A 21,946-nucleotide genomic window follows, 5' to 3' on the forward strand; every position below is an offset into this window, starting at 1 on the left:
CTTTTCAGGTGAGGGATATTCCAAGCCAGTGGTGCCATGGAACTGCTCCTAGTATATACTGGATGTATGCAGTGTGTGGCTCACAGGTTTTATGGAGGCAGAGGCAAATGAATTGTCCTTCTAAACTATCCACCATGTACAGGACCCAGTCAAAAATGGTCACAATTGCAAGTAGTCAGGGGGGAAATTCTTAAACATCGTTCTGAAAGCGCAACCCAGCACTACATTCATCTCCACAAGAAAGCACCTAACATTGTCCCCCAGATCAAATCTCGCCTAGGTCAAATAAGTGGTCTCAGCATCTTCTTAAATTAAAAAAAGACATGATTTAAAAAAGGGCAAATAAGATGTCAGCAGAGAGAGAGAGAGAGAGCGAGAGAGAGAGACAGAGGGAGCCCTGCCCTCTAGTGGTCAACTACAGTTAATGCTCAACTACAGCAACTACAACTCCGTATTGATGTAGGACAATTATTTTCTTTAAAAAAACAAAGTCTAACGTTACAGAAAAAAATCTCTGTGTCGTTGGAGCACACACCGTCTCTGCAGCGTCCTCTGTGTAAAAAATAACCGTGCTATCCCACAGTGACGGCTTCTTTAAGACGACCAAGTAGACAACGCATGCTTCCAGATGTTTGCCCCCCTCCACCCCCCCCCCAGGTCCCTCTCCTCCCCCAATAAGTCGACTTGATGCAGTGGTTTGGCCCCCGTTATCCCAAAAGCTCTAAAAGGTTCTCTTCACCATAAAGCAGTTCAGGTCTTCTATTTATAGACAAGGCCCCTCTATGTATAAAAATAAGAAGGATTGGAGTTCATCACTCCACAGTCCCGCCTGTCTCTCTCTACGCCGCCAACTCTCGGACGATGATCATATCAACAGTGGTGGGAAACGTCTTCAGCAGTGCCACGGCATTCCCATGGTCAACGTTCACAAAGCTATATCCGTTCGCCTGGGGGGAAACAAGGAGAGATATAGCTCAACACCAAGATGGCAACTTTGGCTCTGATGTGTAAGGTATTTTGTAGTAGGTAAACGTGTTCAGCAAATAATCGACACAGTATCGATTTATAGTGATGGGGACATAGAGGGAATGGTATTATTGGGTTTACCTGGAGGATCTTGTCTCCAGGCTGGAGTATCTTGGAGGCAGGTCCCTCAGGCTGGACCCTTGTCACGAAGATGCCCTGAGAGAGGAGAGAGAGACGAATCACACCCATCTGGTTAACAACACTCATGACATTATTTATTGATTGATAGATTGTTGCAGAATCCGTACAAATGCAGTAACAAACTGAATTGCTATACAGTTAACAACTAACATAATGCAAACCTTACAGAGGCCTCAATTGTGTAAGTGCTTAGATTAAATGTCACATGCAGTGGGCTGGAAAAATAAGAGGGCTGATGAGTGTACATACATTATCGTCTGGACGAAAGGGATTTCCCCGTCCTCCCACTCCTCCTGATATACTGAACCCCAACTCTGGGTTCTTCTCCACTTTCACACGGAACTGGAAAACAGACACATTACATTACTACCTTCACAGGGGACTTTACTGTAAACTGTACATTTGAATACGAGTCACATACCGTGCATTCGAAAAGTATTCAGACCCCTTCCCCTTTATCCACATTTTGTTACGTTACAGCCTTATTCTAATATTGAATAAATATAAAATGTTCCTCAATCTACACACAATACCCCATTATGACAAAGCAAAAACTGGTTTTTAGACATTTTTGCGAATGTAAATGTAAAACATAAATACCTTATTTACATAAGTATTCAGACCCTTTACTATGAGACTCGAAATTGAGCTCAGGCGCATCCTGTTTCCATTGATCATCCTTGAGATGTTTCTACAACTTGATTGGAGTCCACCTGTGGTAAATTCAATGGATTGGACATGATTTGGAAAGACACATACCTGTCTATATAGGTATGGTCCCGTGTAGCTCAGTTGTTAGAGCATGGCGTTTGCAACGCCAGGGTTGTGGGTTCGATTCCCACAGGGGGCCAGTATGAAAAAATTGATGCACTCACTAACTGTAAGTCGCTCTGGATAAGAGCGTCTGCTAAATGACTAAAATGTAAAAATGTATATAAGGTCCCACAGTTGACAGTGCATGTCAGAGCAAAAATCAAGCCATGAGGTCGAAGGCATTGTCCGTAGAGCTCCGAGACAGGATTGTGTCGAGACACTGATCTGGGGAAGGGTACAAAAAACATTTCTGCAGCATTGAAGGTCCCCAAGAACACAGTGGCCTCCATCCTTCTTAAATGGAAGTTTGGAACCACCAAGACTCTTCCTAGAGCTGGCCGCCCAGCCAAACTGAGCAATCGGGGGAGAAGGGCCTTGGTCAGGGAGGTGATCAAGAACCCAATGGTCACTGACAGAGCTCCAAAGGTCCTCTGTGGAGATGGGAGAACCTTCCAGAAAGACAACCATTTCTGCAGCACTCCACATGACAGTCCGCTTGGAGTTTGCCAAAAGGCACCTAAAGGACCACAAGAAACAAGATTCTCTGGTCTGATGGAACTAAGATGGAACTCTTTTGCCTGAATGCCAAGCGTCACGTCTGGAGGAAACCTGGCACCATCCCTTCGGTGAAGCATGGTGGTGGCAGCATCATGCTGTGGGGATGTTTTTCAGTGGCACTGTCTGGGAGACTAGTCAGGATCGAGGGAAAGACAGAGATTCTTGATGAAAACCTGCTCCAGGGTGCTCAGGACCTCCGACTGGGGCGAAGGTTCACCTTCCAAGAGGACAACGACCCTAAGCACACAGCCAAGACAACGCAGGAGTGGCTTCAGGACAAGTCTCTGAATGTCCTTGAGTGGCCCAGCCAGAGCCCGGACTTGAACCCGATCGAACATCTCTGGAGAGACCTGAAAATAGTTGTGCAGCGATGCTCCCCATCCAACCTGGCAGAGCTTGAGAGGATTTGCAGAGAAGAATGTGAGAAACTCCCCAAATACAGGTGTGCCATGCTTGTAGCATCATACCCAAGAAGACTCGAGGCTGTAATCGCTGCCAAAGGTGATTCAACAAAGTACTGAGTATAGGGTCTGAATACTTATGTAAATATGATATTTCAGTTTATTTTATTTATAAATTAGCCAAAAATAAAATAAAATAAACATTTTTGCTTTGTCATTATGGGGTATTGTGTGTAGACTGATGAGGGAAAAAACTATTTAATAAATTTTAGAATAAGGCTGTAACGTAACTAAATGTGGAAAACGTCAAGGGGTCTGAATACTTTCTGAACGCACTGTACATCCCAGTGACAGATAAGTCTTTATGATTCAGTCTAGCCAGGTAATTTATGTAACAACCAAACCACCATTAACAACTATTAAGTGAAATGCTATGCATGCTTTAACCCAGTGGTCATCAACCCTATTCCTAGATGGTGTAGTTCAAGCCCAGAACTAAAACACACATATGAGTTTGACCTAATCTTAGTTAATCAATGTTTTCATGATGAATGAGGTTTGTAGTTGTGGGCTAAACACCCTATAGCTCTCCAGGATTAGGGATGGGGAGCATTGTTTAACTGTAACTCTTCTCTCTCTCCATCCATCCATTTCCCCACCCTACCTCCTGCTGCAGTGTGTCGTGGTCGGCCCGTGGTGGGGGCCCCTGGGGCTGCTGGCCATGGGAGACCTTGAGCATCAGGTAGTCAATGAGCTGCTCTCTGGAGGGGTGGCGGGCCATTGGCGCCTGGCACGATGTCATCTGGCCTCGCACCGGACCGCCGATCTGACCGTTTATCGAAGGCACCTGGCAAAACACAGACAGACAGATAAACAGACACACACGTAGACAGACAAAGAAAGACCCATGTTGTTATAGAGTTGACATTCCAACAAAATTGATTTAAAAAATGCATATCTAATATGCTCATCCGACAATACACTTTAATGTTCAGCAGGGTTTGGGAATACACAGTACTCAAATCCATACTTTCACAGAACCTAAAACAAGAGAAAAAAATACTAGGCTATAATCCAGCAAGATAAAAAAAAACTTGATTTGGCCAAAGGGTAAGCTAAACTGCAGGCCTGGCATACAGAAGAACATAATGAGACAGAACAAGAGTGTGATTTCCTCAGAAGCTGCTGATTTACCACCAGCAAGATGCTCTGTCTTAAGCAGCAGGCCAGGGGGAATGGATCCACTGACTCATCGCCACTGCCCCCAAAGCAACAAAATCATGGAAATAATTTCGCTCTGACTAGTGTGGAGGATGAATTTCAGAGATAAATCAATTAGGTTTTATTAGATGGTGGTGGGGTTATTGGCAGGTTCCATTAATGTAGCTGGGCCGGCAGGGGTTTGGCTTTCTTCACTATGTGACTCAGGGCAAATTTGAAATGACATCCTATTCCCTATATACTATGTAATAGGCTAGGCTAGACTAGGGCTCTGGTCTACAGAAGTGCACTATATGAGCAATAGGTTTTCTTTATGGAGCGACTGAAGTCATTCTCAATGCCAGGTCTGAAGGACTACGACAGAGTCCACTTCATCTTGGTAAACGTTGAGGTAGAATCTGAAAATGTAGACACATTTCCCACATTTGGCCAGAAGTTGGAAGACATCCAAATAACATTAGTTCATTAATTCCATATCTATAACCCCAGTTCAAAAACCTTTGTCCTTAGTATTCCTATTCGACAGTGAGATCCATTGTATTTTGTTCTCTCCATATCTACATCCAGGCAGATAGACAGTAAGTCTAAGAACATTGAGTAGACTGAACTAAAACAAAAAGACCATTGCATCAATGCGTTCGAAGGAGACATTTATATGAAAGACCTTATTTAACGTCTGATAAGGACTTGCAGTCCGTTTAATAAAATGGCTCTCTATGAGTCACGCTGTGGTTCTCTGTACGACATCTCTTGGAACAGACCATTTCAAATTCTCCCAGACAGCCGACTGACCTCATTCTGTGGCTCTGTCTGAGCCGGTTACTGAAAAGGGACAGTTGCGGTACCACCGGACAACCTGCAGGGAGCAGGAGGAACGCCCCAAAATGTCTACATTACTCACAAATTCAATTCTCTCAGTGTAAATGGAATTGCGAATAATGTTGTTGTTCTAATTATTTCACAGGTCATGGAAAGGGAGTGATTTCTGGGTATCAAATATTTCACATTCAGGCCTCACTGAGAAGGTCATATAGAAACACTGTACACTGTACATACGGTAGAATACTTTATTTTAATAGTTTATTCTGCCTACATCTCACATATTATTTACTCTATTAAATTGCAATTCCTTGAATTGTCCACGGACACCGTACCATACTGTATCTAGCTTAGTGATGGAGGTCAAGAGCCCACTGAGGACTGGACCGAGGAGCTTTAACTACGCTAAGCTTCCACCACCATATTCCACCCAGCATAGCTATTAATACCAGTATATACAGAAGCAGCGCTCCTCCAAACCTCACTGCGAGGGTCAGAGGACCCTGGTGGAGGCAGAGGTGTCACCGTGAGAATAGATAGGCCTGAACAATAATCTCTTTCAAGGCAGATCTTGTTAATTAGAAGTCATTAATCACTGGTGTGGAGGAGGATGGTGCTTCTAGGTTCTGTTGCTGGGTCAATATCTTAATTCTTAGCTAGCTAGCTCTACTAAGGGTATTGGGCTGGGGCTGGGCAATGCTCTACTTGCAGTGGAACAGAAAAAGCTATGGGTCAGGAATGCATGTGCCGAGATGGGACAGACTGACAGGCACTTCTAGTTATGGTGGGGTTGTATGATCGATTTGTAGAATTATTGCACTCGTTTTGTTAAGAAACTACTCAAAACTGTATAGGCCTATGACAATTCCATGGTCTTTATGGTCTGCATTCCTAATATACAGTGCCTTGCAAAAGTATTCATCCCCCTTGGCATTTTTCCTATTTTGTTACATTACAACCTGTAATTTAAATGGATTTTTATTTGGATTTCATGTAATGGACATACACAAAATAGTCCAAATTGGTGAAGTGAAATGAAAAAAAGAACTTGTTTCAAAAAATTCAAAAAAATAAATAACGGAAAAGTGGTACGTGCATATGTATTCACCCTCTTTGCTATGAAGCCCCTAAATAAGATCTGGTGCAACCAATTACCTTCAGAAGTCACATTATTAGTTAAATAAAGTCCACCTGTGTGCAATCTAAGTGTCACATGATCTGTCAATCTAAGTGTCACATGATCTGTCACATAGGCCGTTTTACAGCCCTCTAACCAATTGTACTATTATGTGTGTTTTTCCGCGTTATTTGTAATTTATTTTGTACATAATGTTTCTGCCATCGTCTCTTATAACCAAAAAGAGCTTCTGGATATCAGGACAGCGATTACTCACCTCGTATTGGACGAAGATTTTTTCTTCAACGAGGCGGCCGCAAAGGATATCATACATACACCCGACAAGGCCCAAATCCCCGTCATTCGCATGAGGAAGAGACAGAGATATCGTGGACGTAGGTCGGGGTGCCTTGTAAGGATCCGACGGCGAGCGAGTAAACTGCCGCTCCCATCAATCCTATTAGCCAATCTTCAATCATTGGAGAACAAATTGGATGACCTAAGATTACGGTTATCCTAACAACGGGACATTAAAAACTGTAATATCTTATGTTTCACCGAGTCGTGGCTGAACGACGACATGGATAACATACAGCTAGCGGGCTATACGCTACATCGGCAGGATAGAACGGCTGACTCCGGTAAGACAAGGGGTGGCGGTCTGTGTATATTTGTAAACAACAGCTGGTGCACAAAATCAAATACTAAGGAAGTCTCGAGGTTTTGCTCGCCTGAGGTAGAGTATCTTATGATAAGCTGTAGACCACACTATTTACCAAGAGAGTTTTCATCTATATTTTTCATAGCTGTCTATTTACCACCACAAACCAATGCTGGCATTAAGATTGCACTGAATGAGTTGTATAAGGCCATAAATCAACAGGAAAACGCTCATCCAGATGCAGCGCTCCTAGTGGCCGGGGACTTTAATGCAGGGAAACTTAAATCCGTTCTACCTAATTTCTACCAGCATGTTAAATGTGCAACCAGAGGAAAAAAAAACTCTGGACCACCTTTACTCCACACACAGAGACGCATACAAAGCTCTCCCTCGCCCTCCATTTGGCAAATCTGACCATAACTCTATCCTCCTGATTCCTGCTTATAAGCAAAAACTAAAGCAGGAAGCACCAGTGACTCGGTTAATAAAAAAGTGGTCAGATGACGCAGATGCTAAGCTACAGGACTGTTTTGCTAGCACAGACTGGAACATGTTCCGGGATTCTTCAGACAGCATTGAGGAGTACACCACATCAGTCACTGGCTTCATCAATAAGTGCATCGATGATGTTGTCCCCACAGTGACCGTACGTACATACCCCAACCAGAAGCCATGGATTACAGGAAACATCCGCACTGAGCTAAAGGGTAGAGCTGCCGCTTTCAAGGAGCGGGACTCTAACCCGGACGCTTATAAGAAAACCCGCTATGCCCTCCGACGAACCATCAAACAGGCAAAGAGTCAATACAGGACTAAGATCGAATCGTACTACACTGGCTCTGACGCTCGTCGGATGTGGCAGGGCTTGAAAACTATTAGACACTACAAAGGGAAGCACAGCCGCGAGCTGCCCAGTGACACAAGCCTACCAGACGAGCTAAACCACTTCTATGCTCGCTTCGAGGCAAGCAACACTGAAGCATGCATGAGAGCACCAGCTGTTCCGGATGACTATGTGATCACGCTCTCCGTAGCCGATGTGAGTAAGACTTTTAAGCAGGTCAACATTCACAAGGCCACAGGGCCAGACGGATTACCAGGACGTGTACTCCGAGCATGTGCTGACCAACTGGCAAGTGTCTTCACTGACATTTTCAACATGTCCCTGACTGAGTCTGTAATACCAACATGTTTCAAGCAGACCACCATAGTCCCCGTGCCCAAGGACTCTAAGATAACCTGCCTAAATGACTACCGACCCGTAGCACTGACGTCTGTAGCCATGAAGTGCTTTGAAAGGCTGGTCATGGCTCACATCAACAGCATTATCCCAGAAACCCTAGACCCACTCCAATTTGCATACCGCCCCAACAGATCCACAGATGATGCAATCTCTATTGCACTCCACACTGCCCTTTCCCACCTGGACAAGAGGAACACCTACGTGAGAATGCTATTCATTGACTACAGCTCAGCATTCAACACCATAGTGCCCTCTAAGCTCATCACTAAGCTAAGGATCCTGGGACTAAACACCTCCCTCTGCAACTGGATCCTGGACTTCCTGACGGGCCGCCCCCAGGTGGTAAGGGTAGGTAACAACACATCTGCCACACTGATCCTCAACACGGGAGCCCCTCAGGGGTGCGTGCTCAGTCCCCTCCTGTACTCCCTGTTCACCCATGACTGCATGGCCAGGCACGACTCCAACACCATCATTAAGTTTGCCGACGACACAACAGTGGTAGGCCTGATCACCGACAACGATGAGACAGCCTATAGGGAGGAGGTCAGAGACCTGGCCGTGTGGTGCCAGGACAACAACCTCTCCCTCAACGTGACCAAGACAAAGGAGATGATTGTGGACTACAGGAAAAAAAAGAGGACTGAGCACGCCCCCATTCTCATCGACGGGGCTGTAGTGGAACAGGTTGAGAGCTTCAAGTTCCTTGGTGTCCACATCACCAACGAACTATCATGGTCCAAACACACCAAGACAGTCGTGAAGAGGGCACGACAAAGCCTATTCCCCCTCAGGAGACTGAAAAGATTTGGCATGGGTCCTCAGATCCTCAAAAAATTCTACAGCTGCACCATCGAGAGCATCCTGACTGGTTGCATCACCGCCTGGTATAGCGGTGATGCAACCCTACAGAGGGTAGTGCGTACGGCCTAGTACATCACTGGGGCCAAGCTTCCTGCCATCCAGGACCTCTATACCAGGCGGTGTCAGAGGAAGGCCCTCAAAATTGTCAAAGACTCCAGCCACCCTAGTCATAGACTGTTCTCTCTGCTACCGCACGGCAAGCGGTACCGGAGTGCCAAGTCTAGGTCCAAAAGACTTCTCAACAGCTTCTACCCCCAAGCCATAAGACTCCTGAACAGCTAATCATGGCTACCCGGACTATTTGCACTGCCCCCCCACCCCATCCTTTTACGCTGCTGCTACTCTGTTAATTATTTATGCATAGTCACTTTAACTCTACCCACATGTACATATTACTTCAACTACCTCAACTAGCCGGTGCCCCCCGCACATTGACTCTGTACCGGTACCCCCCTGTATATATAGCCTCCCTACTGTTATTTTATTTTACTTCTGCTCTTTTTTTCTCAACACTTTTTTTGTTGTTGTTTTATTTTTACTTTTTTTGTTAAAAAGAAATGCACTGTTGGTTAAGGGCTGTAAGTAAGCATTTCACTGTAATGTCTGCACCTGTTGTATTCGGCGCATGTGGCCAATAAAATTTGATTTGATGTCAGTATATATATACCTGTTCTGAAAGGCCCAATAGTCTGCAACGCCACTAAGCAAGGGGCTCCACTAAGCAAGGGGCACCATGAAGACCAAGGAGCTCTCCAAACAGGTCAGGGGCAAAGTTGTGGAGAAGTACAGATCAGGGTTGGGTTATAAAAAAATATCTGAAACTTTGAACATCCCACGGCGCACCATTAAATCCATTATTAAAAAATTGAAATAATATGGCACCACAACAAACCTGCCAAGAGAGGGCCGCCCACCAAAACTCACGGACCAGGAAAGGAGGGCATTAATCAGAGAGGCAACAAAGAGATCAAAGATAACCCTGAAGGAGCTGCAAAGCTCCACAGTGGAGATTGGAGTATCTGTCCATAGGACCACTTTAAGCCGTACACTCCACAGAGCTGGGCTTTATGGAAGAGTGGCCAGAGAAAAGCCATTGCGTAAAGAAAAAAAATAAGCAAACACGTTTGGTGTTCGCCAAAAGGCATGTGGAAGAAGGTACTCTGGTCAGATGAGACTAGAATTGAGCATTTTGGACATCAAGTAAAATGCTATGTCTGGCGCAAACCCAACACCTCTCATTACCCAGAGAACACCATCCCCACAGTGAAGCATGGTGGTGGCAGCATCATGCTGTGGGGATGTTTTTCCATCGGCAGGGACTGGGAAACTGGTCAGAATTGAAGGAATGATGGATGGCGCTAAATACAGGGAAATTCTTGAGGGAAACCTGTTTCAGTCTTCCAGAGATTTGAGACTGGGACGGAGGTTCACCTTCCAGCATACTGCTAAACCAACACTTGAGTGGTTTAAGGGGAAATATTTAAATGTCTTGGAATGGCCTAGTCAAAGTCCAAACCTCAATCCAATTGAGAATCTGTGGTATGACTTAAGGATTGCTGTACACCAGCGGAACCCATCCAACTTGAAGGAGCTGGTGCAGTTTTGCCTTGAAGAATGGGCAAGATGTGCCAAGCTTATAGAGACATACCCCAAGAGACTTGCAGCTGTAACTGCTGCAAAAGATGTCTCTACAAAGTATTGACTTTGGAGGGGTGAATAGCTATGCACGCTCAAGTTCTGCTTTTTTGTCTTATTTCTTCTTTGTTTCACAATAAAAAAATACTTTGCATCTTCAAAGTGGTAGGCATGTTGTGTAAATCAAATGATATAAACCCCCCAAAAATCCATTTTAATTCCAGGTTGTAAGGCAACAAAATAGGAAAAATGCCAAGGGGGGTGAATACTTTCGCAAGCCACTGTATAGTAGGAAAACAAACCAATTTGAGAAGACCATTTTTTAGAAATGTTAAAATGATAAGAGGTGGTTGATTGGTTTATGGGTATCCTCTACATAGGGTTCTAGTGTGCACTTACTTTTCGGAGGGTGTCCATGGTGTAGCCCTGTTGCCCTTGAGGTCCAACCACGTCATCCTGAAGAGGGAACAATGTCAGATGCTTAGTAAGAAAGCCCATGTCCTGACCACTGTCTGTCTGTGACAAACACACCTCTACTATTTTAGGCAAGTCCCTGAAGCCCCGGACTATTAGTTAATGTTGAGGTAATTCTTCATATCTAAGCTGAATTAGTTGACCATGTTCTGATTGAGGCTAATAATGTTAGTTGCATGTTCGGTTAACAAAAATTGAATATGTTGTGTTAACCATTCATTCTGAAATTTCTCCAGGTAATTCCAACACCCATGAAAAGTACATCTATGGATAACATTCTTTACAATGAGGATGATTTTTCCCTACGTAGGGCACTAGAGCCGAAAGTAGTGTCAATTTAGAGAATAAATAGAGAAGGAAACAATGATTCATTAATTCATAAGACTACATGTTGAGTGCAAATGAGCAAGTAGGCAGCTATTTGACACTACGACTCAATCTAACACCACAACTACTTGTTCTTCCAACTACACCCCCCACACTTACCTTGGACAAATACAGTGCTCATCTCCACACAAAGAAGTGAAAGGCTTATGAGGTGATTCTGAAGTGATCAAAAGTGGGAGTGAAGAGGAGGCATTAAGCGAGCTGATGATTGATGAGTCAACGTGTCGTTAAAGGGAGAATCAGTTTGATTGAGAAGGGAGGCATGCTACATGATTGGAGTTCTGGAGGGTGGGTGTGTGGGTGGGTCGGGTGGATAAAGCACTGGGATAAGTGAATTATAGGTTGGGAGGGAAACCAGGTTTAAAAAGGGGCATTTTGTACCATGCAACTTGCTAATATTATTATACTACTATTATTCTACACATCCAACTGTACTATGCAACATTATGTTATTTCACATCAGAGATGAGACTTGTAGCCTATACTGCTAATCAAAGGCTTCCGACACACCGATGTCATTGGATAAATTAAATTCCTCTACACCAAGCCAGTGAAATCCCTGTTCAGTATCTCACTGTCAACTGCATCCTATCATATGGCCTATAATGACACAGAAAATAGGTTTTAGAGAGAAAACCCTTATAAGGATAACAACACTGCTTCAGCCCTATTCAACCCTACTACTGTTTGGATAAGGTAGGCTACTTTTCTGCTGTAAATTGAGAGACTACAAACATTTTCAATTTATACAACAGAAGCAATGTGTTAGTTCAGCCAGGTCTTAATTGTTATTTTTTTAACCTTTATTTAACTAGGCGAGTCAGTTAAGAACAAATTCATATTTACAATGACGGCCTACACCGGCCAAACCCGGACGACGCTGGGCCAATTGTGCGCCACCCTATGGGACTCCCAATCACGACCGGTTGTGATACAGCCTGGAATCGAACCAGGGAGTCTGTAGTGACTCCTCAAGCACTGAGATGCAGTGCCTTAGACCGCTGCGCCACTCGGGAGACCATGGCATTCTACAGAGCTAGGAGTTTCCTCTACCTGAATCCTTGATAGAGAGAGATCGTAAGTTTCCCTACAAACAGTTTGTGGTAGAGCGGACTAGTTTATGTGCACAGACAAAGGATGCCCCTTTCAAACAAGTTAGGTTGCGTCACACTACAGCAAGGAGCGATACAGTTCAAAGGCCCTGTCCCAATCATTCTAAAATGCATCCTTCCTTGAAACCTTCTGTGAAGTCATCCCAGATCTGAGGGTTGAAGTGATGGAAGCAAACAGGGTGGAGAGAGAAACCTTGTTTCCATCCAGCACAGATCAATGACAACCTCAAGGATTGAACATCACAAAAAGGCCCCGCAACAAAATGATCAATCTTAACTGAGGAAGGCATTGTATTCTGAATGGAACGATGTGGAAGCCAAGGATGCCTTTGAAAAGCATTGGAAAGGGGCCCAAGCTGAAAAGCAGTAGGAGGTAGGAATCAGATCTGCCTGGATAGGAGGCAGCTAGGAGCTAGGAGGCTGAGCTGTAGTCTAGCTCCAGTACAGTCCAGTACTCACAAAGAGGCCCTGGGCTCCGTAAGGCCGTCCTTCTGCGGCAGCACCAAAGACCAGAGAGCCTTGGCTGCCTGCGTGGTGCACGTCCCGAGAGCTGCTGTAGTGGGAGCAGCTCAGCGGGGCGTAATTGGAATTATAGGACCGAGACAGGGCGTTCTGAGCAGAGGAGGGCAACACACCACATTACACATACAGCAGGGTTTTCGTTAGCTGGTAATAGCCGGCTTTTGTTCGTTTTATTTTAATTTTAAAGCCGATAAATAAAATTGTCCGGGAAAAAAAAAATAAATCCCATTGCGAAATAATGATTTTTAGCCTATTCATTGATGGAAATACCAGTCGATAGAAATACATTTGACTGGTCATGCTTATCGGTCTATAGGTTAATTTGCATAATTTAGTGGAACTGTATATTACATTTACATAGGCTAGTCATTTTGCTGTTTGTTACTCATCTTGTTGGCTGAGGAAAAGTAAATGTGGACAGTTATTCTAACGTTCAAAGTGCACATCAGAATTCGGTAAGAAGGACTGCACTTCATTGCATCCTCCACTTGCATGTTCTGTTAATATGAATCACCATATTCTAAATGTGATTTCTGTCATTCTGAGCACCGTGGGTGGACACCCTAATCAGGTTACGCACCCAATGCATATGGGTCCGGTAAATTTCGCAAATGTCCGGTAAATTAAAACGTTGCCGGTCAAATGTCCAGTGCCACATTTTCCTAACGGAAACCCTGACATACAGTCAACACACACACATACAGACAACACACACAGACACAATTTAGTGGGCATGCATTTCACGAAGTGGTAATGAATATTAAAATAATGTAAATAATATTGTTAATGTTAACATTCCACATGCTTTAACAGCAGACAAGCATGCAGTGAATCACAAAACACTTTATTTCATACACTGAGTTAGTAGCAGGTTGTTTGCTTGTTACTCTAAACATACTGATGCAACAAACATGCTTAGGAAACAATATGTTTTATATGTAGACCCCTGATAAGTCCAGATAAATGCAAACTCTGTTTAAATTGCAATATGTAGCTTTCCAGTAGAAAGCCGTTCCATTTATCAGGAGTCGACTGTACTGCCATTGACTACATGGTAAAGTCAAACTCAGACAACAGAATCTGTTAATGTGGTTTTGTTCTTTAAGGAGATTTCAGCACTTAGCAAGTTGATGCTCTACAATTTAATTAGGGAGGAAATTGAATAAATCAGGCGAATCTTGCTTGTGAACAAGTGATTAAATGACATGTCCCGCTCATCACTTTCTCCTCTGTCTGTTCTGCTGTTCCTCTACTAATTAAGTATCAAGTGAGTAATCTCTCCTTTTCAAATCGAGGCCATTCATTCCACATTCTAAATCACATCATTGATTAAACCATGCGTCTTAGATAACATCAGGGCAGTCACTTTCATGGCTGCGTTCTAAAGATGCCCACTGTGACTGTAATGATGAAGTGGACAATGAGAATGCAGACTGTAGCCCCCCTCGACCTGTGGTACCTAGGGCCCATAGGAGAGCCACTAAGGTACACACCCCAAACTCCAGTCTCAACCCGATTGTCTTCCTACGTCAGACGGAGTTGCGCTATTGTCACCCTGGAGCCAGGGCTGAGTCAAAAGTCTAAAGTGGCTTCCTACCCTCCTTTTCATTCTGAACTGATGTAAAGGAATGGGACAAGTAATGAAGATGGAGATAATGAAACAGAAACGCCACTATAATGTGGGTCATGAGGTTTCTGAATGGACGGTGTTATGTCATCTCGGCTATAACATCATCAAATAGAACGGACCTAATAACAACCTGGGATGATAACACCATAACGATGTGATCTTCTTAACACGTTCCCAATCAAACACAGGTGACCTCTATTAGAGCTGGCACGATAAACCGAAAATTATCGACACCAACCAAACCAACATTTATCGAGGACATTTTACTGTTATCGATAACGATAAATAGCCTTTACTAGAAATGAAATAAGTCTGCTAATATGGGCTATTGCTAACAGAACAATTGATAACTACAACATTCAAAGTAGTAGTTTTAAAGGTAATATACACAATTAACTGATGTACTTAATGGTTTGAACTTTTTATCGTTATTGTGATAATTCAGTCAATTTATCGTGATATGGATTTTTGTCCATATCACCCAAGTTTGACCTCTTATCGTAGCTATGCCTTTAAATAATACTGTATTTCTCTTAGTGGCCATTAAGATTATTATCAAACATATTGAATGAAAAGTACAATCAAATGGATTGCTCCTTAAATATTCATCAAATACTCTACCTTTTCCATCTTCTTGGCCTCGATGTGGCGCATCACCTGGTCTCTCCAGTCCACCGGTACCCTTCCTCCTGCTCCCGGTCCTCCTGGCCCATCCAGCAACGAGTGCTCAGACTTCACCCTGGTGTTGGGCCTCTTGCTGGGGCTGCCGTGCTGGTAGTTGAAGTCGCTGACTGACATGGTCCTTTCGGGCAGGTCGTGGGGCTGTGGCCTGGCGCTGTGGGGCCTGGTGGCGCTGGGCCCGTCAATGCTGTAGGTACGTGCCGACAGAGGCCTCTGCATGGCCTGGGCCATGGCCAGTGGTCCCCGGCCCAGGGTGTGGATGTCCCTGTACGTCATGTACTCTCCCTCGGGCACCTGCATGCGCCGGGGGTCCCCCATGGAGGCCGTGGAGGAGCTGCTGCTCTGCCTCTGAAGGGTGCTGCTTCGTGGCTGACCACCGGGGGGCAGGTGTCTCTCCTTAGCCCACATGTCACCGGGTGTGGGCCCCGTGGGCGGGCCTCTCTGCTGGGCCAGGAGGGGGTAGGGAGGGGCCTGGTTGCGGTTGGAGTAGTTGGTGTTGGCCAGAGAATGCTGGGGCGGAGGAAGGTAGCCCTGGTCAAGGGGGACAGGGGTCCTCTGGGTCCACATGCCGTCTTTAGGCATGGTGCTGCTGGTGTACTGGACGTTGTACTGGGGTGGCGGGCCCATGGCCATGCCAGAGGGGACTGGGTAACGGCCGGTGCTGACGGGGGGCTTGGAGGAGCTGGAGAGCAGGTCGGAGGAGGAGGCTGAGGAGCCAGGGTAGACCTGGAAGGGTTGGTCGTTGAGCAGGGAGGCTGATTTGCTGCGGACGATGCTCTGGCCCTGGGCCCCCGGTCCGGCTCCGGCCATCCTGCCCACTACGCCACCCTCGTAGGAGCCCCCCTCAGCGTCCAAGGAGTACAGCTTCATCCCCCCCGTCTCGATGTTGGTGATGCTCTGAGCCTTGACCACTACAGGAGGGATGCATCGTTTCTCCGGGGACAGCTCCTCAGTGCTGCGAGACAGAGACATGTCGCTGCTGGCCGTCACGCCCGCTGAAGCCGTCCGCACCACCGACGTGGCAGAGTCCACCCTCACAGGTGACACGGCCAGACCCTCGCTGGAGCGGTTATTGAAGTGGTCGCCCAGCTGGTTGCCGTTCTCCAAGTGGTCCGTGATGGGCGCTGTAGAGTTGTCATTGTTATACGGGGGAGGCAAGTGGTTAAAGTCCTCTTTGGCGCTCGAGCCGTTCGAGCGGTCGTCCGGTTGGACCACCATATTGTCCGGCTGCGGCGGCAGCAGCTTGGCCACGTTCATGTTGATCTGGTCCCACTTGGTGTAGGCGTCACCCATACCGTTGTTGATGCCCTTCTCAATGAAGGCCAGTCTCTCCTCCATGGACAGGTCATAGTCACCCACCATCTTCTCGGGCTTGGACGCGTAGCCCTGCTGGGTCTTCAGGAGGGTCTGCAGGGACGTGTCCGAGCCATTGCCGTTCTGGAGGAGAGGTGTTCTCTCCTTCCGCTGGTTCATGTTTTCATCCGCTTGCCTGGAACAGGAAGCACAACATATTGGTTTGTTGTTGTTGACGAGTGTTGTGCCATATAGAGTATAAGGAAACAAACAGACTAGCATGGCAGCTTAGCAGGAACCCTGGCCCACACGCCCAATGACTAGGAGATCCCACCAGCTTATTTACATCTAGTATGAGCACATACAAAGGTATTTTCTGAGTTCAGCAAACATTTCAAAGCAAGGGGAAAATATACTTCTCTGCTCCCAAGTGATTTTTTTACTAGGACGTTTATAGCTTTTATTTTCAAAGAAATCACATCCCTAATAGCAAGGAAATCACACTCCATCCTCAATAAACCTTGAGAGGAACCAGACTGCACCCACCTGCTTTTGGGTAGGAAGGGCATCTTGGCCTCTCTCTCGGGGGTGCACAGGGAGTTGTCCTGGCTGCTGTCCGTGGTCAGAGACACTGAGTCCGACATGCGCGACGGGGACGAACAGTTGCTGTTGTTCTGATTGCTGTTGGCCACCGTCTCGTCCAACAACGAGTCAGCGTCTTTACCGTCATCTGTCAGACGAAGAGAGGAGAACTCGGTCAGTGTACACATTCATACACATAGTTCTGACAGGGTTTGGGATGATTTCTGGGTGTACTACCAAGCTGTGTACCCTGAGGACAGTATACACATTATGTAATGAACGTGTCAATAGTTACATAGAACTACTTCACTTTGTTACATATGGACAAATCCTAATTTGAGTTAAGTACCAGCGTTCTAGCCATGTACTACATCTAGTGGTGGTTAATCCTACAAGGAGCCGCTTGTCTGTGCAGTACCTTTTTTGTCCTTACTTAGGGCCACCACTTTGGGCTGGTTGATGGAGATCTCGATGAGAGGAGGTCTCATCTCCGCCATCTTCATCTCCTCCTCCTCAGATGAAAGCTCCTCGGAGTCCTGCAGAGAAAAAGACTTGACACAAAAAAAATCCACAAAATAAATGTGAAAGTTTCAAAATGTGTATGGCCAATGAGGTGTGTAGCATCTTCTGTAGTAGCGTACCTCCAGGGTATCCTCATGTTTCATGTTCCTGGTGTTGTCGGAGGTTCGGAGAGAGGTCTTCTGGGAGGTGTAGGATTCAGAGGTCTCCAGGGGTGCCGTGGAGTCCTGGACACAGACAGGCGCTTTGGGCTCCATCTCCACTGGCTTGCCATTGGCACAGGGAGCCTCAATCACCTGGTCAAACCCCAAACCAACAGAAGGTTATATAAAGGAGACGTGTTTCTATTACAAAATAGTCATTATTAGGTTGTTGTTGTGTTATTTGTTACCTATTTAACTTCTAAATAAGTGGCAAGTAAGTATTGGAAAACATAACAGTGAATTACTGTTGATCTCAGGTTTATTACGGCTGTTTGTGATTTCACTCATTTCCAATATATTATGTTTACCATATAAATTTAAATGAAAATATTTGCTAATACTTGTGGACATGTGGAGCAGTCTTTATTTTCTCTCATGCAATCGTCCAATACAATACACCAGGGTTCCCCAACTGGAGGCCCGTGAGCCAAATTTGGCCCGCGGGTGATTTTATTTAGCCCCTCAAGTTTTCTGAGCAAAAAATAATATAATTATTTGTAATTATGTTCCGGCCCCCTGACTATCCCCTCAAGAAGAAAATCGTCCCGCGGCTTAATCTAGTTGATGATCCCTGCAATAAACTGTATACAAGTTGTTTGTTGTATTTACGGAAAGCAGAAGAGGAGTAGAAACTAGACTAGATAGAGTGTGTGCATGTGCAGTTTGCATGTCTGCCAGTGTTTAAAGAAAACTGGGCTCAGATGGAGGCCAACCTTGACTCCCACGTCCTGCACTCCCACGTGGTTACGCTCGTTAGGCCTGGCATCCTTCCCTGACTCGTCGCCTGACTCGTCCTCCTTCAACCTGTGGGCGACCGACTGGGCCGTCTTCACCATGTTCTTCAGCTCGTCTGGGTACGGCGTTGGGTAGCGCTTCAGGTTGCCCTCCTGGAGACACACACACGCACACATGCACATAGCGGAGAGAGTGACATGTACATCAAAACCAGTGATCACAGTGGGTCCCTCAACTAGGGGGTGGGGAGCGGGAGTTGGGTAGGGAGGGGGAGTTGGGTTTGCCTGCCAAGCGGAGGTGACACCACCGCTCCTTTGTCAGACTGACAGTTTGAGAGGTGGTGTGCCTCTTCCCGGCAGGCCAGCCCTCCCAGTCTGCTGGAGAGACACTGCAGTCAGGCGGCCATATTGTGCCAGTGGGAGACTGTGTGAGACGGCACAATTGATGGGAAGGAAATTATTCAGAACCTCCTCACCATGAGCTTCAGTCAGCTTCCATTTCACAGTGAGACAGTAGACATCAGATTAACTAAATGGGAATTCCATAGAAACTCAGGTGCAGGCACACACACATCTCTCTTAAATACAAGGGAAAAAGGGAAAGGCCAATCTTTTATGGGTAATGCAGTTGTAGCTTGACGCACAAGATGACTAACAGATATAGGTTACATCCCAAATAGCACCCTATTACCTATGTAGTGCAATACTTTTGACCAGAGTCCTATTAGTGCACTATATAGGGAATAGGGTGCCATTTGGGACACAAATCTAGATTTTCCATTATAACATGAGGAGATTGAAAAAAGCTTGCTTTTGTACCAGAAAGCCCATTTGAAACCCTTGCTCCAGTGTTTTAACAGCATTAACAACTTATTAATGAGAACTGTGTAATGTGCAAAAGCAATGCGAGTACAGGGCAGCATTATTTGACCCTCGTTTTCGACGCGTGGCAAATGGACATAATTTTTCATCTACTTTCATTAGCTTGCATTTGCATAGTGTCACCCTCAGTTTGTCATCCGCACTAGCTACAATCTATAACACAGCAAGTTAAGAGAGTTTGTTTGTCTTGGCTGTGTGCGTACACAAGGGTGTGTGCTTGTGTGTGTGTTGGTTTGTGTCTATGCATGCGTGTGGAGTACTGACCCGCGGAGGCGTCTCCCTCTCATCCTTGTCCTCGTCACACTCGAAGGCCACCTGGGCCCGCTGCTTCCTCTGCTCCTCCCACAGAGAGGGGTTAAAGCTCTCGCTGTCAGAGCTGGGGATGTCTGAAGAGGAGAAACACCACCACACGTCAACCTTTATGCAGAATTCCAATGACATTTGTTAAACATACATCTAGAGATAAAATAATTGAATAAAATATGAAACCTTGGCAGTTATTATGTACCACTAATTAAAACATTCTCCCCTGCCTAGAGTATGGGGCCTTAAATGTATGTTTGAGGGATTAATACCACTTGATATCCCAAAACGTGTGTGCGCGAGGTAAATTAATAGTGATGAAGAAACTGGTGGGAATTCTGTTTGTTTTTGACAGCTTAGCCCAGTCATGTTTTCCGGAACAGTTTTCTCTAAGCCTGGGCTGCGTTCAACGCCAAGATTCCACGTCAGAGAAGTACAAAAGTTGTTTAGCTAGGAAACAGGTTAAGACGTTTTAGTCTCTCTCCCTCCAGAATCTTTTTAGTTTCAATTTTGGAGATTTGCCTCTGTCCCGGCAAACAATGGGAGCTTGTTTCAGACCAAAAATGTTCAAAGCACAGACATTCCAATTAAGGGACTGAGTAGATCTGGTGGGTGCAACAAAAACAAATTGGAACGCAAAAGCAGCGCACTGATAACAGATTCACTATTTCCCCTCCAAGGGCTAGCACCTGTTGCTCTCCTGAAGACTGATTTAAGTAACAGACACATCTCAACATCAACTGTTCAGAGGAGACTGTGTGAATCAGGCCTTCATGGTCAAATTGCTGCAAAGAAACGACTACTAAAGGACACCAATAAGACGAAGAGACTTGCTTGGGCCAAGAAACATGAGCAATGAACATTAGACCGGTGGAAATTTGTCCTTTGGTCTGGAGTCCAAATTGGAGATTTTTGGTTCCAACCGCCGTGTCTTTGTGAGACGCGGTGTGGTTGAACGGATGATCTCCGCATGTGTATTTCCCACCATAAAGCATCAAGGGGGAGGTGTTATGGTGTGGGGGTGCTTTGCTGGTGACACTGTCTGTGATTTATTTAGAATTCAAGGCACACTTAACCAGCATGGCTACCACAGCATTCTGCAGCGATATACCATCCCATCTGGTTTGCGCTTAGTGGGAATATCATTTGTTTTTCAACAGGACAATGACCCAACACACCTCCAGGCTGTGTAAGGGCTATTTTACCAAGAAAGAGAGTGATGGAGTTCTGCATCAGATGACCTGGCCTCCACAATCCCCCGACCTCAACCCAATTGAGATGGTTTGGGATGAGTCGACCGCAGAGTGAAGGAAAAGCAGCCAACAAGTGCTCAGCATACGTGGGAACTCCCTCAAGACTGTTGGAAAAGCATTCCAGGTGAAGCTGGTTGAGAGAATGTCAAGAGTGTGCAAAGCTGTCATCAAGGCAAAGGGTGGCTATTTGAAGAATCTCAAATATAAAATATATTTAGATTTGTTTAACACTTTGATTCTACTACATGATTCCATATGTGTTATTTCATAGTTTTGATGTCTTTACTATTATTCTACAATGTAGAAAATAGTAAAAAATAAAGAAAAACCCTGGAATGAGTAGGTGTGTCCAAACCTTTGACTGGTACTGTGTGTGTGTGTGTGTAGATATATATATATATATACATATATATATACACATATATATATACACATACACACACATACAGCTCTGGAAAAAATTTAAGAGACACTGCAACATTATAAGTTTCTCTGGTTTTACTATTTATAGGTATGTTTTTGGGTAAAATTTACATTCTTGTTTATTCTATAAACTACTGACAACATTTCTCCCAAATAAAAATATTGTCATTTAGAGCATTTATTTTCAGAAAATGACAACTGGTCAAAATAACAAAAAAGATGCAGTGTTGTCAGACCTCAAATAATGCAAAGAAAATAAGTTCATGTTAATTTTTAAACAACACAATACTAATGTTTTAACTTAGGAAGAGTTCAGAAATCAATATTTGGTGGAATAACCCTGATTTTCAATCACAACTTTCATGCGTCTTGGCATGCTCTCCACCAGTCTTTCACATTGATGTTGGGTGACTTTATGCCACTCCTGGTGCAAAAATTCAAGCAGCTCG

At 45.1% G+C, this 21,946-nt stretch overlaps 1 protein-coding gene across 5 annotated transcripts in view; it reads right to left on the reverse strand.

The window, feature by feature from the left end:
* Positions 1-664: 664 nt before the first annotated feature.
* LOC121541584 (erbin) overlaps positions 665-21,946 on the reverse strand; it is a 123,104-nt gene continuing 101,822 nt past the window's right edge. For 2 of the 5 annotated variants that reach the window (XM_041850702.2, XM_041850703.2), the window contains 12 exons: positions 19,783-19,904; positions 18,616-18,789; positions 17,822-17,995; positions 17,599-17,731; positions 17,145-17,328; positions 15,246-16,794; positions 12,932-13,084; positions 10,899-10,955; positions 3,604-3,786; positions 1,417-1,509; positions 1,108-1,182; positions 665-947 (listed from right to left, as the gene is read on the reverse strand). In XM_041850702.2, coding sequence (XP_041706636.2) covers positions 840-947; positions 1,108-1,182; positions 1,417-1,509; positions 3,604-3,786; positions 10,899-10,955; positions 12,932-13,084; positions 15,246-16,794; positions 17,145-17,328; positions 17,599-17,731; positions 17,822-17,995; positions 18,616-18,789; positions 19,783-19,904 — 3,005 coding nt within the window. In that variant the 3' untranslated portion in view covers positions 665-839. The remainder of the gene's footprint in view (positions 948-1,107; positions 1,183-1,416; positions 1,510-3,603; positions 3,787-10,898; positions 10,956-12,931; positions 13,085-15,245; positions 16,795-17,144; positions 17,329-17,598; positions 17,732-17,821; positions 17,996-18,615; positions 18,790-19,782; positions 19,905-21,946) is intronic. The other 3 variants (XM_041850704.2, XM_041850705.2, XM_041850706.2) reach the window with 3 other exon arrangements.

The sequence above is a fragment of the Coregonus clupeaformis genome, chromosome 27 (assembly GCF_020615455.1).
Source record: "Coregonus clupeaformis isolate EN_2021a chromosome 27, ASM2061545v1, whole genome shotgun sequence".
NCBI lineage: Eukaryota > Metazoa > Chordata > Actinopteri > Salmoniformes > Salmonidae > Coregonus > Coregonus clupeaformis.